This window comes from Nicotiana sylvestris, chromosome 1 (genome assembly GCF_000393655.2).
Source record: "Nicotiana sylvestris chromosome 1, ASM39365v2, whole genome shotgun sequence".
Classification (NCBI taxonomy): Eukaryota; Viridiplantae; Streptophyta; class Magnoliopsida; order Solanales; family Solanaceae; genus Nicotiana; species Nicotiana sylvestris.
This window is the reverse complement of record NC_091057.1, coordinates 56,149,416-56,173,486: the sequence shown is the minus strand read 5'-3', so window position 1 is coordinate 56,173,486 and position 24,071 is coordinate 56,149,416. Positions and strand designations below refer to the sequence as shown.

Sequence of the window (24,071 nt, the reverse complement as noted above, 5' to 3'; positions counted from 1 at the left end):
TGTTCATGGTCCATTATAGTTTGCTTCCTCCCACTGTTCCATGTACATCTAAATTATCGATTAGATTTAGGAACCCAAACTAGTTTGGGTCCCTTGTTATGATAAAAGGGATGGATAAGGGCTTTTCTAGTCCATGCAAGCAACATTGGTTTCTTGTGAGCGGTACCTGGTCCCTTGTTAGTAGTTGTAAGGAGTTTTCTCCTTTTGAAACCCGATTCCCTGCCTGTTTCCACTATTGTTAAAGTACATGGCAGTGACAACATTTGAGGACCAGGTCCACTTGAGAGATTTCTCAAGATCACTTTTTACTTTCTTCAATTCATCTTGAAGCTACCTATTTTTCTCGAGTTCACAACATATCCTAGTTCTAGCAGCTTTCAACTCATTTTCAAGCCTAATGTGTTCCTCACTAGCTATCTCCTTTTTTTTCCAGAATTTTCAGGTTTTAACTTAGTACAAGGTTTCACTATTGTTCTGTAAATTTTGCCAAAAGATCATTCTTTTCTTTTCTGAAAATTTTAAAGGTTTTCTTATGGTCAGTAACTACAGCCTCTAAGTTGTCTCTAGTTTGTTCAGATTCTGCTAAATCTAAGGTCAAAGAATCCCTGTCCTCCACAAGACTATGAAATGCACTGATTAATATATTAGCTAAAGACATGAGTTTTCTTGGAGAATAGGATTTCAGATTTCTCTGAACATCCCTGAAATTTACCTCTTTGTTGTCATCGTCTTCATCATCATCTGATTGAGCCATTAAAGCAAAAGTTGAGACATATTCAGTCTCCTCGCCTTCAACTGCCATCATGGAGCTATCACCAGTACCAGGTTCATCATCTTTCTCACTGGAGGAATCCCCCCATGCTCCAAGAGCCTGTCTCATCATATTGTCAACTGATCCTTTTCTCTTGAAGTTCTTCGAGAATTCTTGCTTCAAGAGAGGACAACTTTTCATGAAGTGTCCAGCCTTTCCACACTTGTAACAAAGATCATTATTTTTTGATCTATTAGAGCTGTCCCTTTTTAGCATTTCTCTATTTCTTCTGAAACCTTTTTGTTAAGTAAGCCATGTGACTGTCTTCCTCACTCGAATCATTATTATTAGCGTTAAGTACCAGGTACTTTTCCTTCTTTGGTTCTCTTCTTTCAAAAGTTGGTGGAGCAGCCATGAGGATCCTTCCTAGGTGTTAGCCTTTTAGAAAGAACCTGCTCTGATACCACTTATTAGAAACTGTGCGTCCACCAGACTGTATAGAGAATCGAGTTCTCTATGTATTTCCTCTGAAAATACTGATGAACCAAACTGTATAGCTATCTGGTCCTATATCAGTTTGGTACAGTACTAAGTTTGTGTAAGTCCACCAAATAGTAGAGTACCTGGTTCTTTATGGGGTTCTGCTGTGAATGCTAGTAAAGCTGTATGTAAATAAGGCAGAAGATTTTTATGTGGAAAAATCCCACACAAGGGAATCAAAAAACCACGAACTACACCTGTAGGCTTTTAACTTCACTAACTTGCAATCTCCGTATTACAAGTCACTTTACAATAACCCTATTACAAAGAATTCAACTAACTTGTGATGCTCTCATCACAAGCCACTCTATAACTATACTAGTTACAAAGGCTTTGACTAACTTGTGATGTTTCCACCACAAGCCACTTTGTCACACTACGGTTACAAAGGCTTTTGTTTATGACTAATCCTAGCCACAACATAAAGTGAAGGAGTTTACAGATTTAGAAAGGTTTACTAATCAACGCTTCTTAGAAAGCCAGATAGGAGTTACAATTAAGAACACATAACAAAGACTCAACAACTCTAAGGACTTAAGATATCCTCAATCTTGGATCAGGTCCTTGAGGTTGCAACAACTTTGTTCTTGAGAGAGGTTCTTGAGCACTTGCGAGAATTTTCGTTTTCTGTATTTTCAAGTGTTGGAACCTGAATCTTGTGCCTTGCATAAGGTTTATACTACATAAGACATCCTTAATGATGTCCAATCTCAATGGGAAGTGACTGCTGCACTGTCTGCTGCAGTCACTTTCTGCAATTGCTTTCCGGCTGTAGTTAACTTGTACTTCTGTCAGAGAACCCTAAGGGACCAAGTCCCTATTTTGTTCCTCTTTGTACAGTTGCGGACAGTCGCTTTCTGCAGTTGCGTTCCAGCTGTATAGTTGACTTGTACTTCTATCAGGGGAGCACCAAGGGATCGAGTTCCCGATTTAGTTCTTGTGCACACTGCCCAGATTGTCTTGAGTTGAGTAACTTGAATGATGTTTTGTATAAACTTATTGTAGGTACACGTTGATCACATCACTTGAAGTGATGTGAGCACTTTAGTTGGTCAGATAATGAGTGGGCACTGGAAACAGTGCAATGTGGCAGAATCTTCGTTTCCAGCTATGTCCAATTGACTTTGTACTACCGTGAGGAACCCACAAGAGTATCAGGTCCTTGTTTGGGTTCCTCCCTCCTGAAGTTGTAGCAAGTTCACATTTGGCTGGAATCTGTTAGATGCAATGTAATCCAAGTGAGTCAGGTTCCCTATCTGGTTATTGACACTAAGTTTGTTAGATCATCAAAACACAAGGCAAAAATATTAAAAGCCTATCAAGATGTATATATGGATGTTGGATACAGTGCATGACTAATCTAGAAAAAAATTGGCACTCTCTAAAGTTTGGACTGTTGTCGCACTCCATTTTTCTCAGTCGTGATGGCCTTACCGCGGAGGCGAAAATTGATCGCAGTCAGCAGTGCTAAAAGGTCCAAAATGGAGGTTCTCTGAAGTTTCAACCGCTATCGCGGTGCATTTTTCGCGGTCAACGGTGGCTTATCGCTATCTCGAAGCATTTTTCACGGTCCGCGGTGGCCTTAAAGCAACAACCCTTCTGAACTTCACAACCGCGGTCCACGGTGCATTTACCGCAGCCATGGTAGATAAGACTGTGTGGGCCCTGGCTCTTTTTTATAAATAGGCGGTCCTAGGCCCTTTTACACTTTTAGCCCATTTTACTCTCAAACAACACAACACACTGTTCATCAACGCCCTAATTTGCACAAACATAAGAACTGAGCTTCATTTGTTTCACATTTCACATCTGGTAATTTCAATTAACCCTTAGTCTTTAATTTTGTTCTTATTTTCTTTTAAATTTATAGTTCTTACTTCTTCTTCTTCCTTTTTCTTTTAATTTTGACTTAGGGTTCCATAGTGTTAATTAGATTAGGTTTCAATTAGTTAGAAATGGTTATTAACTACCTAGTGGGATTGATAATGTGTTGTTCACGCTAAAATTCATGAATTTGACCTCCGCGGTCCGCGATCATCTTTGTTTTGTGAGATTTTTAAGTCCTAATAATTGCGACCAGTGGTGGCATTTTCTGCTGATAGCAGTGCCTCTCCGCGGCCGCGATGGTTTTTCCACGGTCTGATGATAAAGTTCAGAGAGGTACAGTTGAGGGTCTGCAGCTGCGGTTGATTTTTCGCTGTCCGTGGTGCACTTACCATGGACGCGCTCCTTTTTTCGCGGTCTGCGGTGCTATTGAATGAGAGTAGGTGGTCTGAGTCCCACACTTTCGCGGCCGCGATACATTTTTCACGGTCCGCGGTGTACTGCTTTGTTCTTGCACTATCAACTGATATTCTGCACTGCTTCTTCTAGTATTTGCACTAACAAGTTTCAACTGATTGTACTTGTAGACAATGGTTAAATCTATAGGAGGTGGTGAAAAACAAAAGGGTAGAGCAGAGTCCTCCCGGGGTAGGGGATGCGACATGATTAAATTGACCCTAGCGGTTCAAAAAGCAATTGGTGAAGCCAGAAAAAGCATCAGAGCTATATATAGAGCTGCTTCCCATTCTGAGGGAAGTGAGTACTTTTCCTCCCGGGAGGCATCAGAGTCTGATTCAGTGCCCGAATATGTACCTGACTTCCCAAAGAGGCATAGGTTGAGAGATGTACCTACACCTCCAGACTCTCCTACTGCTCGTGCTTCAGTTCATATTTCTTTTGAGTCGTTTGAGGGCTCAGTAGAGAGCAGTGATAGATTAGCTTCAACCTCACCTACACCTTCGTCACCTAGATAGGATATATATGTTGGGGTACCAGATGAAAAGGGAGGGGGTGTGCCCCAAAACAGGGGCGTGGAAAGAACTAGAAACCCCGAGGTGTGGCAAAAACGGTTCGTCAGTGAGCTGGCTTATCACAAGTTTTGGGAGTGGTGAACTCTAAGGTCACTTATTCATGAGCACCAATTTATATAGAGGGATCTTCTACCTCATAACCCCAACGTGAAGCAGCAATTCAATGCACGAGTGGGGTGGGATTACTTCACTAGTAGGGTGTCAGATGTAATGAGCACTTAGCCAAGGAGTTCTACGCTAATGCCTCCCATATCAAGAAGGATACAAAAGTGACTAAAGTGCAGAACTTGAAAGTGAAGTTTGATGGGAAGACAATAAATGAATACTTTGGCTTTAATGAGGAAGATGAAACATTGTACTTGGAGAAGGTGGCGCTTGATGAGGCAACCCTCCCGTGGTTGGCATCATACCTGGCTATCCCGGACACCACCCCAGCATGGTTGACAACATGGGTTCCTATCTTGAAGAAAACCCTAAAGTTTGAGGCGAAGGGGTAGGAGACTTTTGTATGCAGTAGGCTAGACCCCACTACCCATGAAAACACCATGCCGGTCTCCCAAGCAATACTAGTGGCAGCTATTATGGCAGGGTTCCTGATCAATATCGGGAATGTCATGTCTAGGGTGATCACTAGGGTGGTCAATGAGGGTGAAAAATCATACCCCTTCCCAAACTTCCTTACCATGTACTTGGAAGATCAGGAAGTGGAGAAAAGAAACTTTGACATGAAGGTGAAACCGAAGATGCCCTTTTTATGGTACAACCTCAAGGGTCTGGATAACCACAAAGCCAAAGAATCCAAGGGCAAAGCCACTACTTCTACTGGCCAGTTTGAAGAGCCAGTAGTAGTATTCTATTCTTCTCAGCCTCCCACTGCCATACCAAAGCCTACCCCCGGACACCCTACTTCCACTCCTCCAGATATTCCATCTTCCTCCGCATACCCATTGACTGCCCAGAGATTGAGCCAAACACTTTCAAGTATCAACAACTGGATGCAGGTAGCAACTTCTAAGCTGTCTGTGCTATTTAGTTCAGTGGCAACTCAGTTAGTGCCCCCACAGCCACATGTGCCAGCTTCGATAGAGGAGGCTCTCAAGGAGCTTTTGGACAACTAGAAGAAGCTCCTTGATAACCAAAAGCTGATAATGGATGCTCTTGCTGATCAAGGGAAAACACTTAAGGAGCTGAGCAAGTACACAAAGAAGCTGAAGAAGACGCAGGCCTCGAAGGATTCAGTTAAGGAATTGATGGGTGAAGTGGAGAAGATGAAGGCAGCTGACCACTTTTCTTTGGAGCTACTATTGCATGATTAGCCTCCAGCAGCTCAAATAGAGCAGGTTCCAGAGCAGGGGATTGAGAGAGCTCCAAAGAGGAGGAGAATGATTCCCTATGTGGATGATGTGGAGATTGAGCTTGAGGAGATGGAGGGTGTTGCTTCTGGCCAGCCACAGGCCCCCGAGACAGATGATTCAGGTGCCCAGCCAGAGGACCCCATCCAGCCATATGACCCCATCCGGTCATAGGACCCCGTGCTACCATAGGACCCCATGCAGACGGAGGATTCATAGGGAGTTTTTTTCACTCTCTATCTTTCCTTTTGAGCTTATTTTTGGTTAATTAGCATTGAGGACAATGCTAGCTTTCATTTGAGGGGGTGTCCCTACTTTGATTTGGTAGTTGGTTTGTAAATATGACACTATTTTCTTTCTTTATTATTATTTTTCACTTTTGGTATGTATATAACTTTACCCTTTAATTCACTTTTTCGTTATTTTCTATCTTGGTCTGTATATAAGGTTACTCTCTCATGTATATATTCATTCCATCTTATGTATATTCATCTAAACTCCCTTTTGTACATATTCAGTTTACTTTCCGCATTTTACTTCATAGCTTCTTTTGCAATTTATCTTAATAGTATAGCTTTTTATCTCATTTAATAACTTATTTTTCGGTTCGTAGCTTCTTATTTTACAATTTTGTGTGATCAATAAGCCTTTGGTTTTCTTAAGGCCACGATTCTTTTCAAAGGTGGAGTTTGTGTGAACCGGGTGACTCTTCCCGATGATGGATGGCATGACAACCTTCTTAAGGGTTTGAGTCTGTTTTTCTTTTCGTTTTTGTGTAAATAGTAGTTAGTGAGCAATGGTGCCTCAGGCAAAGCTTCACTTGGGCTTAACACATTTACCTTTGACCTTATGGTTAAAAACAAATTTGTGTGTATAGGATGGTGATAGTTGTGACCTTGAGACTCTTGTGTTTGCTAAACAATCATCGAGTGGTTTCTCGAAACTATTTGTATTGCTCAAATATTAGCTAAGCTTGTTGTGGGCCCCGACTCTATTTCCTTAGCAATCCTATAGCTTGTGTGGTGAGGTATTGATTTGCAAGTCCAAGTCCAGTGCCAATGAGTCTAGAACTTCCCCTGAATATTTGTCTAGGCGAAATCCTAAGTGAAGCTCGACTTGAGAAGTGATTATAGGCTCTTCTTGATCCTAATTGAGACTTGAAAACATCCATAGCCTACCAATGATGATATACCTAGTCAACCCCATTAAGACATAGCCCTTATTCTTTCAATAACCATGATACAAGCCTTTATCCATTCTGAAATGATCCTCTCTTGGCACCCTATCTTTCCTTAGCACAAGGCAAATGCATAAGTTTGGGGGGAGAGACGTGGAATGAAAATGTGAAAAAGGTACAAAATGAAGAAAAGTAAAGGCAAATAGAAAAAGAAAGAAAAGCCAAAAAGTAAAAAAAAAGTAAACAATGTAGAGGAAATGAAGGGATTCAATAAAAGCAAAAGATGAAAGGCATGGAAAGATTAGAAAGGAGAAAAAGGATTAAAATGAACAACAAAGAGTGACAGTGTGTCTCTCTAACCCCTAAAGAAGAAGTAAATGACTCAAAGAGTCAAGAAAATACGTGCCAAAATGAAGCAAATGAAGTGCTTAAGGGAAGATGAAACCTTCTTAGACCAATATATCCTACCTTGAACCAAAAGCCTTCATGAGATTCCCACAAAAGCCCTATATGATCTTGAGTTGAGTGAGCTTACATTAGTGGTGACTCATATAAAGGGCAAGCTTATGGTACTTAGAACCGGACTTGTAACCTTTCTTTGAGAGAGATGAGTGTGTTCTCCACAATCCTCGTTTTGAGTGCTACAATCTAAAAGTAAGGTTTGCTTGTGGAGAGTTGAGGAGTATGAGTTTGGGTTCCACAGTGACCAATGTAACAAAAAGAGTTTCTTTGATGAGTTGAGTCAACTCTTGATGCTTTTGTGTCGCACTATAGCCATGGTGCTAAAAGGTTGTGTATTGTTGATAATGCATTTGAGTTGAGGGTAATTGTTAGTCCCAATTGTTTCTTGATGAGTTTACTTTAGGATAGCTAAATTTTCCTTTCTTTTATCTTGAGGAGGTGAGAATTACTCTGTTTGCTTGAGGACAAGCAAAAGGTTAAGTTTGGGGAAGTTGATAACTAGGGATTCTAGTCTATTTTATACTCCTTTTTGCTTGAGTTTTGGATTAAAAACATGTACAAGTATTCCCAAAAGCTAACTTGTTGTGCTTGTTTACAGTGTTTGGTCAAGAAGAGACAAGGATGTCATAACCAACTCACAAAGAAGTGAAACCTGCACAAGTTCAGAGCCAAGTCAAAGCAGCGCTACAACAGAAAATCCACCGCGGATGCAGAAGACCCACCGCGATCGCGGTCCTTTTATCGTGGTCCGCGGTGGCAAGGTTCAGAGAGATGATTTTCTAGGATTGCAAGCTACCTCAGTCCGCGGTGATTTTTTGCGACCGCGGTACCTCTACCGCGACAGCGGTCCTTTTACCAAGGTCCACGGAGAATGGATTCAGAGAGCCTAGAGATTGAGCTAAAGTTGAAGATCGTGGTCCGCGATTGATTTTACGCGGCCGCGGTAACCTCACCGTTGCAGTGGTCAATTTTTCGCTGTCAGCGGTACCTCCGTCAGGGGCATTTTTGTCCGAAAAATTTAGTTGTGTATAAATACTACTTTTTTCAGATTTTTAGGTCATCTTATAAATAGTGAGCATGTGAACGACGACTTTTACCTATTTTGAGTAATTTTGTAGCTAGTTTAGAAGTTAATCTTAGCTTCTTATCTTGTAGTTACAATTTATGGATTATTCTTCATCTCAATGTATGATTTCTTCTTCAATTATGAGTAGCTAAACCTATTAGCTAGGGTTGTGGCTCAACCCTAGTGTGAGTATTTAATGGGTCTTTTATTTTAGGGCTTAGATGTTTATGGGTGGTTGATATTTGGCCTGATTTGTGCTTTCTACGTTGAATTAGTAGTTGCAAACACTAATTTGTGTCTTTTTGACTTAGGCTCTTCTTGATATAGAGAGACTAAGTCTAGGAATTTCAGGACAACAAGAAATTGGGGTGTATTCAAGAGATTGATAGCCCCAATTAAAGGGTTAAACCTAGAGATAATAATACCCGACTTGAGCTAATATTGCTTGCACAAATTGAACACCCAATTGGGCTTGAGAAAGCCAATTTGGGCAAAGTCATTCTTACTACCGAGAGGTGTAGAGTGACTAGCTTCGTGCATTGGCTATATCACGATCCCAACTATAACATTATTGCCCTAATTTCTAGATCCCGTTAGATACTCACCTAGGAGTAAGTCACTTCCCTAGTGCTTCTTTACCCATTTAGAAAACTAGACAAAAATATCTACATAGCTTAATTTCATTGGCAAAGCACTAGCGAGAAGCTTCCCTTGGGATTGTTTTCCCAGGCAATTTTCCTTTTTTGCGCTTATACGCTTTTCTCTGTCTTTGATGTCAAGCGCAGTCCCAGTGACCCATTGGATTGGATTTCTCCCTTGGGCGGACTCCATATGGGGATAACTTGTTCCAAGTAAAGTCCAGGAATGAATGCTTATTAAGGAATCGGTAAGCTGATGTGCCATTACTGGGTTCCATCCTCTGGCAATTATCGACTCGGGAATGAACGAAGTCGCTTCACTTCAAAGTAGAGGTTTGTGGTAACGGTGGACTGGCAGATCAGCTCCAAGGCCTTAGTGCCTAGGTTGCAGTGGTAAGAGTCGCTGCCGATGAGTTCCAGCTGCCAGAGTCTTCGATAAGAAAGAGGCGTCTGAGTAAACAGAAGTGAGATCTTTCTAGTTCTTGAACTAGCCTTCCCCAGCTTGAAGTCAAGTGAGGAACTCTTTCTCTTATATAGGCTATTTTGCCTTGAAATCCCATTCTATCCATCTTATTCTTCTGTGTAAGTAAAGACTAGCAGGGCATTCTCTTGCATCAATTCCTCTCTTACTCACGATGAAAGTTAAGAGCTTGCTCGAAGACAGCCTTTACTTTCTAGTTGTAATCTTTCCTATCCTTTAGGCGGGGATAGGTTCATAGGAGGACTTGGTTACATAGGAAGGAAAGGCTTAAACTAGAAGGGATAAGAAAGGGAATTTGCAACACTCTTAGTAGAAGGCCGAGTTGAAACTCCCTCTATCCTCAGTTATTGCGTACAGGACAAGCAAGTTATTGAGGGCTCTTTATGCCAAATACTTTTACACTAAAGGGGATAAAACAAGAAATATCCTAAGCAATAAAGATCTTCCTATTGATACTAGCACTAGTGGGACTGGCTCCCGGGGAAAAGGAATTACACTAGATCTTGGCAATGGCACTCCAACAAGCTCGGCAGGGAGAGAAAGAAGAGAAGGAGAAGAGGAAGTACGACGAAAAGGGTATGAAATAGGTTGCTTGTAGCGATTGCGATTGCTTATTTGGTTGGGATTACCAGCCTGACCAAAGAATAAGATAAAAAGAAGAGTTCCCGCCTACGGCTACATGCCCATTAAGAGCTATACCTGGAGTCGAGCTAACTGCATAGGCAGAGGGGAACTTTCCTAAAAAGCCTAATAGCAATTAACCGCATTGGAAACGACGAATCACACTCTGAAAGGAGGTTCCCTCCCAATAGATGTCAGGAGGGAGCAAGGCGTGATTGCTCTGTCATCCTCCGACCGCCCCCCTTTCCACCTCTAAGTAGTGGTGTTGGTGTGTCTCGTTGCAATCATTCCGGTCAATCCCTTTCCTGAACCATAGGTAAGGGATGACAGGAGATGGCCCCTATAGCAAAATAAACCAGCCCCTCATTTGAGAGAGTAAATAGAATAGTGTCGGGCTTACGACAGTCTGACTTTTGAACGACTAAGCAACTACTAAGCTCCCGCCCACCCCCAACCAATTAGGGTAAAGTGTTCATTCATACCTTCAACATTATTTGTAGGTTTCTCTACTTCAGGCTCTTCCGAGGGCCTTTGTTTGAGGTGAGGTTCTATAGTTTGATGGTTACTTATGTTCTCCTCTACCCTTCCCCGGTAGCTAGGAAAGATTTCTAAATATATTTCCTTCCTTCCGTTCAGGGGCACTCTAAAGGCTTTGCAACCTTCAGAGCTGGTTGACAGCCGTCTAGTCAGTCCCTCTCGCTCTTTGATAGACATCTTTCGGTTCTCGGTTTCATCCGACGAACAACTTTAGGTCTTTATTCTGTGTCCTATCCTTCCTTGCGGATTCCCGGTTTCTGAAGGAGTAGCGGCCTGTGTCTCCGGCTCTGGGAGAACTTTACCTATAGCTAACCTAGAGAGCTTTACTTTAAGATAGCTCGGGCAGGCACTCTTCTTCGGAAAGAGGAGTTGCTTGCCTTACCACACCAACCACCTTAGCGCCCAACTATAACATTATTGCCCTAATTTCTAGATCCCGTTAGATACTCACCTAGGAGTAAGTCACTTCCCTAGTGCTTCTTTACCCATTTAGAAAACTAGACAAAAATATCTACATAGCTTAATTTCATGCATCATTAGTATAAAACTTAGAAGTAACAAACAAACAAGAATGATTGGAAGTGTAATCAAGAGCACTACACACTGCTAGATTAGATTGGAATCCAACTCCAAACATTATATTAGCTCCCTGTGGATTCGATCCCGACCTTCTTGGGTAAAAGCTGCATCGACCGCTCTTGCCACTCTGTAGTGGTGTAGGGTTGGACCCAATCATACTATAGACCCCGAAGATCACATCATCCACTACGTCACAACGGTGAAGGGCAACGATCTTTTGAAGGAGAAAGTACCATCAGTATTATTGAAAACGTTTGGCTAAACCTTAATGGGGGGAGCCCTAACCTAGTATTCACAACTGCTGGCGCGGTCTATAGCAACGTTTGAGGAAATGGACGAAAAGTTTGTCATCGCCCATGCAGGGGATAAAAAGGCGGAAGCCAGGGCGAATGACATATTCGCCGTTAGGAAATCGCCTGGCGAGGAACTCAGGGACTTCCTTGCCTGGTTTAATAGTGTGAGAAAGCCTACCAAATGTATCAGAAGGGATGGCGATAGCAGCCTTCCAGAACGGGTTGAGCAGGAACGGGTCAAGAGAAACTAGAAAACTATTAAGCAGGCTCATGAAATAACCTCCCACCACTTGGGAAGAAATCTACAATGACTATTGCGTCAAGGTGAGAGCCGACAAAGACGACCTTAGTGGTCCAACCCAACAGCTGACGTCAGTTCAAGCAGAATCAAGGAAAGATCGCCATAACGACAGTCGAAGGGATCAGTCGGGCCCCCATCTCAACCGAGAAAGACATCAGCCCTACGTTAGAACAGTCATCCCACTCTCTCCTCGACATAAGGAAGGGCCTCCCAGGACGCACACAGGGACTCAGCGAAATGAAAGAGGTATGCCTCCACACTTATCCGCTCACAATTTTGTGTTTCCCCTTCAAAAATAGTGTACGCACTAGAGAAGCTTGGCACGAGGGTGAAATGGCCACAAAAGTTGAAGTCCGACCCAAGTACTCAGAAGTCGAACGTCCTCAGTGAGTTTAACCTGATGTCGCGAGGTCACAAAATCGAGGACTGCATAGCTATACGGCAAGAGGTAGTAAACATGCTGAACAAAGGGCACCTGAGGGAACTGATGAGCGATTATAGACGAGACAACTTTGCTCGCGGACGTGAACAACACCAGGGACCTCCAAAGCCACCCTCCCCCGCTCACACCATCCAAATGATCATCGGTGGAGGCGATGAAGCAACGATCAACCTTGTGAAGTTCACCATTACACATAAACTGAAACGATCGATCACACATGAACGACACAACGACCTTGGATCTTCGATAAGTCGGATACTGACAGTTTGACTTTCCCTTATTTGGATGCTCTTGTTATTACCTTAAGTATTTCAGATATTGATGTAAGAAGAATAATGGTAGACGACGGAAGCGGTGCATGTATTATCCACTCGAGTCCTCGCACAAATGAGACTCGAAGACAAGATAGTACCGTGTTGCATCACACTAACAGGTTTTAATAATGCAGTTAAAAAAACCTCTAGGGAGATAACGCTATTTGTTTTGGCCGGGGACGTCACCTAAAAACAACATTCCATGTCATGAACCAAGACACAGCTTACAACGCCATCATAGTGCGGCCATGTATACATGCCATGAGGGCCATCCCGTCGAGCCTCTATCAAGTAATCAAGTTCCCTACTCCATGGGGAATATTCACTATCCAGGACGAACAACACACCGCCCAAGAATTCTATCATATCACCCAGGATTGCACGTACACCCAACAACTGAAGGGAGCATACACAGAGGCATAGCAATTACCAAAGTCGGGGACCGGACTCAACATACAAACAGACGTTATCAAGGAACCCAATATCATGGAAGCCGCTGAGTCAACGGTAGAAGATCTTGATCCCGTCAAACTGAATAACAGTGACAACAGCAAAAAGGCTTACATCGGACATAAACTCTCAAAACCAAGTAAATTTCACAAGTTTTTAATTGACAATGCCGATCTGTTCACTTTCTCCCATGCAGATATGCTAGGTATTCTGAAAGACGTTGCCACATACAAGCTGAACGTCGACCCACTCTATCCACCAGTGCGGTAAATAAGAAGGAAATTTAACGTCGCAATCAATGAGGCCGTAAGTAATGACATGGATAAACTCATAGCCAACGGTTCTATCCGGGAATCAAAATACCCCAAATAGGTCGCCAATGTGGTCATGGAAAAAAAGGGAAATGGCGGATGTGCGTAGATTTCACAGACCTAAACAAGGCATGCCCAAAGACTCCTTTCCATTGCCGCACATTGACCAGCTCATCGGTGCAACAAAAAGACACAAATTGCTAAGTTTCTTGGACGCCTACTTGGGTTACAATCAAATCCTCATGGAGGAGGAGGACCAAGAAAAACTACTTTCATCACCAATCAAGGAGTCATGCCATTTGGGTTGAAGAATGCGGGGGAAGCGTACCAAAGGTTGGTCACCAAGATGTTCAAAGATCAACTCGGCAAAATAATAGAAGTTTACATTAACGACATGTTGGTCAAATCAAAAAGGAAAGAGGACCACATCGACCACCTGAAAGAAGCCACTGTATATTGAGGCGGTACGACATGAAACTAAACCCCAAAATATGCACCTTCGGCGTAACCTCGGGAAAATTTCTCAATTTCTTGGTATCACAAAGAGGCATCAAAGTCAATCCAGATCAAATCAAAGTCATTGAAGGGATACCTGAAGTGTTAACCAGAAAGAAACAGGTTCAAAAACTGACTAACCGTATAGCCACCCTGTCAAGATTCATCTCGCAGTCGTCCGATAGATGTTACAAATTCTTCAATGTGTTGAAAAAAGATAACGGGCTCCTGTGGAATTCAGAATGCATCGATGCCTTAAATAACTAAAGGCATACTTGTCTTTGCCCCCACTACTTTCCAAAGCAGAGCCCGACAAATGCCTCCTAGTATATTTGACCGTCTCAGAAGTCACGGTAAGTGCGATGCTGGTCCGCGAGAACAAAGGTACATGATCTCCAATTTATTATATTAGCAAAACCATGGTCGACGCCGAATGAGGTACCCCCACCTCGAGAAGTTGGCCTTAGCACTGGTTATAGCTTCACGAAAGCTTAGACCCTATTTTCCGTGCCATCCCATATAGTTGATGACGACCTTCCCTCTACGGAACATACTACATAAACCCGAATTGTCAGGAAGATTGGCCAAGTGGGCCATAGAACTAAGCGAGCACGATATAACATATCATCCGCGAGCAATGATAAAATCGCAGGTACTCACCGACTTCGTCGCCGATTGTGCCAAAATAATGCCCGAGGTCGAGCAGGAAGCTTCTCATACCTCCCCTAGGCAACTCAAGCTCTGGGTCCTTTACACCGATGGCGTATCTAATGCGTTGGTATCTGGACTGGGACTCGTACTCGAGGTCCCAATAGGGGAAGTTATCCGCCAGTCCATACGGTGCCCCAATATGACTAACAATCAGGCCGAGTATGAGGCGGTAATTGCAGGGTTAAAGCTAGCTCTCAAATATGAAGCACGACGAGTCATCCTCAGATGCGACTCATAACTCGTCATCAACCAAGTTACAGGAACTTTCCAAATCAAATAGCAAAGGCTACAAAAGTACCTAGCAGAAATTCACAAACTACTACCAAAATTAGATGAATGTCGACTCGACCAGATACCTCGAGCTCAAAACATCGAGGTGGATGGCCTAGCCAAACTAGCAGCAGCTACCAAAAATATCACTAAAGAAAACGTGGTCACCCTCATCCACTCGTCAACAGACCAACTTGAGGTACATTCTATAAATTTGATTTGGGATTGGCACAATCGCATTAGGACATATTTGTAGGAAGGAGTACTCCCACAAGGCAAAAAAGAAGCCAAAAAGCTTCGAATGCAGGCGGCCAAGTACAACATCATAAATCACAACCTGTACAAGAGAACATTTGGGGGCCCCTTGGAGAAATGCTTAGGGTTGAATCAAATAAAGCGCATGCTCAAAGAAGTGCACGGAGGTCAATGTTGCGCCTATACAGGCAACCGAGCCCTCGTCAGATGTCTCATTTAGGCAGGTTATTACTGGCCCATTATGAAAAAGGAAGCTGTAGATTACGTCAAGAGGTGCGAGCAGTGCCAAAAGTATGCACCTATGATATGTCAAGCGGGCGACAACCTGCACTCTATCACTTTGCCATGGCCGTTCATCAAATGGGGAATGGACATCGTCAGACCCCTCCCAGCGGAGCGAGGTAAGATACGTTTTTTTGGTTTAACTGACTACTTTTCCAAATGGGATGAAGCAAGTGCGTTCACCCAAATACGTGAACATGAAGTCATCACATTCATATGGAGGAATATCATATGCCGCATTTGCATCACCAAAGAAATCAGCTGCGGTATGGGCCCCAATTCACCGGGAAAAGGACCACCGAGTTCTTCAAAAAATGGCGCATCAAGCGAATAATCTCCATGCCATATCATCCCGATGGAAACGGTCAAGCCAAATCCTCCAACAAAATAATATTGAATATCTTAAAGAAAAAGCTTGAGGACGCCAAAGGGTTAATGCCGGAGTTGCTACCAGAGGTACTATAGGCCTACCGCACCACGCCAAAAAAAGCACAGGCAAAATGCCATATTAACTAGTCTACGGGACTGACGCCATGATACCTGTTGAGGTCAGAGAGCCTATCCTGAGATACTCCAATGAAAGCGGACAAAACAATGACGAGAACAGAAAATAAGACCTCGACGATGCAGAAGAACGAAGAGACATGGCTTACGTAAGAATGGTATCCCAAAAACAACAAGCAGAAAGGTACTACAACAAAAAGTCCAAAATACGACCACTCAAAGTCGGAGACTATGTTCTCAAGGCCAAAACACAAGCGAGCAAAGACCCGAAAGAAGGAAACTAGGAACGAATTGGGATGGGCCATACAAAATCACAGCAACAACAAGCAAAGGAGCATTCCAACTAGAAACAATGGAAGGAAAACTACTACAAAACAATTGGAATGTCGCCCACCTCAAATATGTCAACTTCTGAAAAAGGATGCCCCTTAAGTCATACTCTTTTTCCCTCACCCGGGTTTTATCCCAATTGGGTTTTCTCGGGGAGGTTTTTAACGAGGCGATGAAGGGGACATCTCAAAGTTCAAAGTATAATTCATCGCTTTGCCTACCGATTTCTTCTCCAGGCTGAACAATGAAGGGACGTGATATATGGAAACTTCTCCAATATATGTATTAAACGAACATGTATAGTATTCTCCAGTGAATGAAATAAAGCACCATTTTGTAATCTCCACCAAGATATTCTCCAATGAGTGAAATAAAGCAACATTTTACTCTCCATCATTTTTTGCATCCAACATTCAACCTCACTCAAATTACTTAACATTCGACCTCGCTCGAATTACCTAACATTCGACCTCGCTCGAATTACCTAACATTCGACCTCGCTCGATTTACTAAACATTCAACCTCACTCGAATTACCTAACATTCGACCTCGCTCGAATTACCTAACATTCGACCTCGCTCAAATTACCTAACATTCTACCTTGCTTTAATTACTGAACATTCGACCTTGCTCGAATTACTTTACACTCAGCCTTGCTCGAGTTACTTTAAGATCTGCGACTAACTATGCCAAAACATTACACACAAGCGGCCGAAAAGCCAGGGATTCACCTCACAGCAAATAAAAATAACAATTCGGAGATACACAGCAAAAAGGTAATCATTCCATTACAACAGTTATATTACAAAACGTTTTACAAAGGGCTCAAAGACGCCCTCACAAAAATAGCAAGGCAAAATAAAATAAATACAATGGCCCTACGCTACGTCATCCCCCCGGCATACTCCTCGTTATACCAAGAATCGGAGGTGAGCCTATCCGCATCATCATCGACATCGTCCCCCAGGCATATCAGGATCATAACCACAAGCTTCACAGGGATACACATGCTTTAACACGAACACCCTCGAGTTCTGCCTCGAAAACCTTCCCATTGGCCTTCAAGGACTTGTACACATCAAGCTGAGCCTCGGCATGAACCCATATCTCATACAACTCCTGCGGCACGAGGGGATCAATAGAAGTATGAGATGTGGACAGCTGCGTCTGCCGTCACACTTTCTCTGCCTTCAAAGCAACAACCTGTTCATTCAATCCGGACAACTTCGCCTCCAGATCTTAGATCCACTCTTCTAACCTTGCTACCTTGAGCGCCTACGTCTCCACCTTATTGTCTCGTTCAGACCTACAAACGCCGAGGGCATCATCCAGGGCTGCTGCTTCAGATATGGTAGCCACTTTGCCCTTTTCGGCACAAGCCAATTCATCGACTTTAATGCTCAAGTCGCCCCTCAGATCAACAGCCCACGCTTCTCTTTGCCCAAGCTCAGCAGTTAAAGAGGCCACCCAGGCCTGAAGATCGGCATTCTTGGACATCACCCCCCTTGCTAACCTCGAGCTCATCATCCTTAGCCTTAAGAGGCGCCTCAAGTTCACTGCATCGACCTATGGCCTTCACTAGCACATCACCTCGCTCCTTTAGTTCTTCGATTTTCTGCGCCAACTCTTCCTCCTTCTATTTAATCCCATCACGAAATAGCTGAAAATTGCTATCTTGAGTGAAGACGTCGGCCAACGCACAATGCTTGGTGCGGTACTCTTTGTACTTGGAGGCCACCTTCTTAAAAACAGTCATCCTCCGTTCATCCCTCCAGTCGCGCTCGATCTCCATAATAAGAGTCTGATATACAAAGGAAAGAAAATCAACATAAGCCGGTTACGCATTTGAAAAATCCTAACAGGAAAAGAAAAATACCACTTACTCACAAAGCCATGCTAGAAATACTCCGTGATAGCTCTACATCACTCATCGCTTGAAGCGCCGCATTCTCAGAAGTAGTGCACAAGAGGGTAAAGGACGACACTGCCTGCTCAGAGTTCGCGAAAAGATCGTAACCCACAGGAATGATCACATGTCGGTTAGGACCCTCCGTTCTCACTTTCATGCGGGTATTTCTCTCCAAAAAGGCCCGCACCTCTTCGGGATCGATGTCCGAGCCTGAACCATCGTTCTCTGCAAGAATCGCCCCATCCCTTCCAGCCGCCGATGACATTCCATATTCAGTAGCCTGTGCAGATTCCCCGCCTTGACATATCCCCTCGGCCCTAGGGGACCTCCTCGCCGTAATGGCATCCGCCAGAAAAATGGCCCCTGCGTCTAGCATAGGCGAAGATGCCACTTTCGAAGCAACGACCTTCTTCTTTTCAGTACTGGTGGCAACGGCCTTCCTGAGCTCTGCCCTCCTCCTCTTTCTCAACAGCAACTCCTCCTCATTATAGGACTTATCTACGAGGTGGTAGACAGGTCGGGAAGAGATGTCGTCTCGTACAGTGACATCCCGAGGAGAGGGGTCCCTTGTTGACAAAGTTTGAGTACGACCTCCTCGAGTGGACTCAGCAAAAGTAAATTACATCCCTGCTGGTGCAATGGCCTGACAAAATGTCGACATTGGAGCTTTATTTTTGGAAGCCCGTCGACCTGTCACCATAAAGAGGTCGTATCAATACATAATGGCAAACAGCTGAAGGTTGACACAAAAGTAACACTTACTAGATGGAACCTTTGGTCCAAAGCATTTGTAGAAACCGCCCAATCTCGGATCCCCACCATGTAAGGTAACACGCGAGCCACCCAGTCCTCAATGACAACAACGGAAAAGAGCGCACGCCTCTCATCTACACAGAGAAATCACAGATGAGTAAAAATCAAAAGGGATGAAAGAAGATAACAAGCGTATGTCATCAACACCTACGATTATGATTCCACTACTCAGGAAATCCAGCAGGGTCCGACACCAAGTGCTCTATTTTGATAAAAAAAGTAGTTGTGCCAAAACTTCCGGCTCGTCCTGTTATCCATTCCAACTATCAACCCCCTGGTCCCGCGATGTTGTAGGTGCATCATGGTACTTCTGTGAAAGCTTGGTGGAAACAAATGTAATAGGTGGAGGATGTCGACCTCACAACCAGCCAACTCTGTGTACTTTGCTAGCATTAGAAAAGCCTTATACAAATACGGAGATAGCTATGCCGGGCAGACATTGTAAAACCAACAGAACTCCTCTGCCAGTGGAAGAAGAGGGAGAGTATAACCAATTATGAAAGGATAAACATAAAAAGCACAGTACCTAGGTCTATGGACCTCCACAATGTCGCTCCTAGCTGGAACCATCTCGACATGAGAAGGAATATGGTATGTGGATTGGAGTTCATCTATATGAGACGGCCCAATTTCGGAGATCACCGGAATGGGAGAAGGAGTGGGTTCCTTGTGGAAATCGCTTATGGATAAGGGGTTTCTGGGAAGTATCTCTTCTACGGTAGGAAAACTCTCACCCTCCTAAGCCATGAAATCCTCACCATCAGAAGAAGGGGCCACCGACAACGGAGTGGTGTCAGAAACATCATCATATATGCTAAGGGTTCGGACATCTCGACGACAAAAGGTGTACTATTAAACCTAAAGAAAGAGGTAATGACTAAACAGGAAGGTGAGAAACGGAATCGTAGAAACAAATCTGATAACAAGAACTGGTAAAGAGGATCGAAGGAAGATAATGTACATGCAAAGAGAGAAACGGCGGAAACTTCTGAAAAATGAAATCCTCATCTATTTATAGGGATGGATGGCACGAGAATCGAAGCGAAGGATTGTCAATGGCACTAAAACTAAGCTACAAGCACGCAGACGTTGCCTCTGGAAGATTGATAACTAGGGATTATGATACATTTTACACTCCTTCTTGCTTAAGTTTTGATTAGAAATGTGTACAAAATAGTCCCAAAGGCTCACATGTCGTACTTGATTATAGGGTTTGGTCAACAAGGTGACAATTTGTCAAAACCATCTCAAAAAGGAGTGAAACATGCACAAGTACCAAGGGCAAGGCCAAGCTCAGTATAACAGGACTAGTGCGGTCGCACACCATTCTGTGCGGTCGCAAAGAGGAGGTTCAGAGAGTGCCTATTTCAGGCAGCCAAGCAATGCGGCCGCAAAACATTTCATTCGGACCGCATTAACTTCATTGCGGCCGCATTCGATTTTGTGCGGTCCGTAAAGCTCAAGTTCAGAGAGGTGCCAAGTTGGAGGAACATTGCCAATGCGGTCCGTAGTCCATTTTGTGCGGACCACAATAGAAGCCACCACGGCCGCAGTGCATTTTGTGCGGCCCGCGGTGGCCAACTTCAGAGAGCAGATTGTTTTAGCCAAGAGCCTTAGTATGGCCGCACTCAATTTTGTGCGGTTCGCACTAGCCCTGTAGGGGTATTTTTGTCTAGAATTTTCAGCCTAGTATAAATAGTTTCTTTTCCCATTTTTAGGTCATCAGTTGTATTTTAACGATCAGCTGCGCTCGTGAACAGTACCCCTTTTCTATTTTGAGTAATTTTAGCTTAGTTTCATCATTGAATTTTTAAATTTTATCTAGTAATTAAATATTATGGGTTTTTATTCATCTATTTCTTTGTTTTCTTCTATAATCATGAGTAGCTAGACACATTAGCTAGGGTTGTGGCTCAACCCTAGGGTGGGTAATTGATGAGTCTTGTTTTTTAAGGCTTGAATGTCTATGGGTATTTGATATTTGGACTAATTTATGGTTTAAATGTTGAATTAGTGGTTGCAAACACTAGTTTATGGCTAGTTGATTTTGACCCTTCTTGAGAAAGAGAGCCTATGTCGATAAAATTGGTCCAACAAGGAATTGGGGCGTATTCAAGAAATTGATAGCCCCAATTAAAGGTGTTAAACCTAGAGATAGTAATACCCGACTTGAATCTTTATTGCTTGCACAAATTATCATACCCAGTTGGTCTTGAGAAAGTCAATTAGGGAAAAATTACTCGAACTACTGAGAGGTATAGAGTGGGTAGAATAGTGCAATGGTTATATCATACTCCCCAAATATGACAATCTAGCCTTATTCTCGAGAATCCGTCAATTATCCACCTAGGAGAAAGTCACTTCCCTAGTGCCTTTTACCTATTTAGACAACCTTTAATAGTTTACTCTTAGCTTTCCTAAGCCTAGTTTAGCATTTTAGTAGTATAAATTTAGAAGTAATATCAAAACCAAAAATATTTGGAAGTACAATTAGGAACAACTACACAACTCCAATTTAGATAGACACTCAATTCCAATATCTAGCTCCCTGTGGAAATCGATCCCGACCTTCTCGGGTAAAAGCTACTTCGACCACTCTTGCTACTTGTAGTAGTGTAGGGTTGGCCTCGATCAAAGATGCGTAATGATGATGATCGTGGAAGTGACGTCACATCATGGTAACCATACCAATCATGACTACGCTAGTTGTGTCGTTCTCTCAATCGTGGTCGACCCGGCATGATTTAATAGCCAAATTCTCCCACGATGAAAATTAATGATGTTCGCTTATCGAGGACGTGCAGGGCTACGACCTCAACAAGTGGAGGGACTAATTGTATAGGTCCAAATTTGGTAACACGGTAACGGATAAGCAAGACAAAGGACGGGGTCGACCATGATACAACGGCTAAAGGTCGTCCTCATAAAGGCTGATGCCAGAAGTGGGCAGCTGAGATAGGATAGTAACGATAACTTAGGTTCAGAAGTGGACATAAAGAATATTCCTTTGGATATTCTTTATGCTGTACTTTTTAAGGTTTTTGGGGAATGTCCCTTATAAATAGGAAGAGATAGAGAACAAAAAGGGGATCTACCTTTCTGAACTGGAACATATTGTAAAAGTTGAAAGGAGAATATATGAAAGAGTTGTCTTATTCATTTATTCAAGCACACGTTCAATCTTTATCTATAAATCTCAAGATTCCATATACATTTTGACCTCTCACTTTTCCACGTCGCCGTGAGATAAAAGGAACATCCCAATCATATAATCATTGGGTGATAGTTCCTTTCCCATTATAATCCTTGTTGTTACTTACATTTATTATACATTTATGTTATTGCATGTATTGTCAATCATAACATATTAAGTTCACTGTTTAATACTCCTGAACTCTACTCATTATACAAGAGTTTTATTTTATTCGGTCTAGAATTTATTAAGTTCAACTAAGATTCGCACTTTTAACTTATCATTAATTGATTTATTATTTATTTGCTCAAACATTTGGAACTCTCACATAAGTGGATTTTTTCTGCTCTTCCCTAGGAGCAAATTCAAGTGCACTTCCACTTTTAGTCTAAAACCTCATAACTTCATACACAGAGAAGATAATACTTAGGTCATAGAGCTAGTTGGGAAGATGGAAAAGCATTTAAAAGCAAAAATAATCTAAAGTTATTATTAAAAGCAATGATACGCAAAACAGAAGACATTTAACTTCTCCCATTACAAAAGAAAGAGTTTCAGAGTGAAGCAGAGGTATTAAACTTGACAGAAACACTATTGACACAGTGACGTTCATCTGTTGGTCTCTTGAAACCTTCACCTTTGAAAACATGACCAAGGTGTCCACCACATGCAGCACAAGTGATCTCTGTCCTCCTTCCATCTGGATTCGGCTGTAAGTATATATACAAAAGAGTTTGATTTTAGATTACAGCAAAAAACCAACTACATAGTAAAGAGTTTGTACTTGCACTCTTAATTTGTCTTAGGATCCACTAATGCCAAGCTCAAAAGTTGAGTGAGTTTAAAGATGCTTTGATTTGAAACATGCTTCACTTCTAAATATATCAAATTCTTGATCAATATATGCAAGGAGAAAAAAGGCAGGCAGCTACTTACGGAGCGATTTGTTATTCCCGGGAGACCCTCAAAGAAAGCAGGCCAGCCACAGCCAGAGTCAAATTTGGTTGTGGATTTATAGAGTGGAGTCCCACAACCAGCACAATTATAGTTTCCTTCACCAAAAAACTTGTTATATTCTCCCGTGCCCTTCAACCTGTGAAATACTAATTTCTCAGCATTGTTGCCTATAAAAAGTATGCCAAGAATTTGCACAATCATGGTTTCCTCAATCTCCAAAAAGAAAGATGAGATTAGCTTTATTAACCACATAGTCAAGCCATCCAATTGAATAACTTCAATCATCTTACATATATAATATACCAAATCACTCTTTAATCAAATGCTATAAGAAATCAACAAAATGCTATATGGTATATAAGCAGCTGAATGTTGAATTCCCGTTATTGCTTAATAGCCCATCTAGAAGTTGAAATTATTGAACACTATTTAGTCATAAATTAGAGAGAATTTCAATATTTGTTCCCATCTATCCAAGAGTAATTTGGTACCTGTACTGGTGGGAGGATAGGTATCCGAATCGAGGTGTCTAAGACACTTCTGAAAGGCTGGCTCTGTAAAAGGTTTCCGTGGTCGACACACGTGTAATAGGGATTTGGGTAAAAGGTTAATGGATAAACTATGTATTTTACAATTTTTTTAAATAATTGTACCATTTAATATCTATATATATTATTTCACATTTTACCACATAAGCTTGTGCTCCGAAGGTATCACAGTGATCTGTCGCACGTGTTGGATTTCATTTCAGTCTAGTTGGATAAGGATCTATCTTATGTTGAGGAGCCAGTGGAAATATTGGACAGACAGGTTAGAAAGCTGAGGTCAAAGAACATTGCATCAGTAAAGGTTCAATGGCAGGGTCAGCCGGTCGAGGAGGCGACCTGGGAGGCCGAGTAGGATATGTGCAGCCGTTACCCTTATCTTTTCACTACTTCAGGTATGTCTTTATGCTCATTCAAGGACGAAAGAATGTTTAAGTGTATGAGGATGTGACGACCCGGCCAGCCGTCTTAAGACTTAACGCCTCGATCCCCCTATTAACTGCTTTCCCCAAGTTTATTTTTGCTATTTTGATTTGCCGGGATGTTCGATTTTGAATTTCAGAGAGTTTTGGGACACTTAGTCCCTAAATGAGAGCTTAAGTGTTGGAAAGTTGACCGTAGTCAGAGCAATGTGAAG

General features: G+C 42.5%; 1 protein-coding gene across 1 annotated transcript; it reads right to left on the bottom strand.

Moving 5' to 3' along the window:
• Positions 1–22,486: 22,486 nt before the first annotated feature.
• On the bottom strand, positions 22,487–23,174 carry LOC104243133 (peptide methionine sulfoxide reductase B5-like). The gene is made up of 2 exons (XM_009798282.1): positions 22,869–23,174; positions 22,487–22,642 (listed from the first exon to the last, which is right to left on the bottom strand). The coding sequence occupies exons 1-2, from the start codon at positions 23,172–23,174 to the stop codon at positions 22,487–22,489; spliced, it is 462 nt and encodes a 153-aa protein (XP_009796584.1).
• Positions 23,175–24,071: the final 897 nt, after the last annotated feature.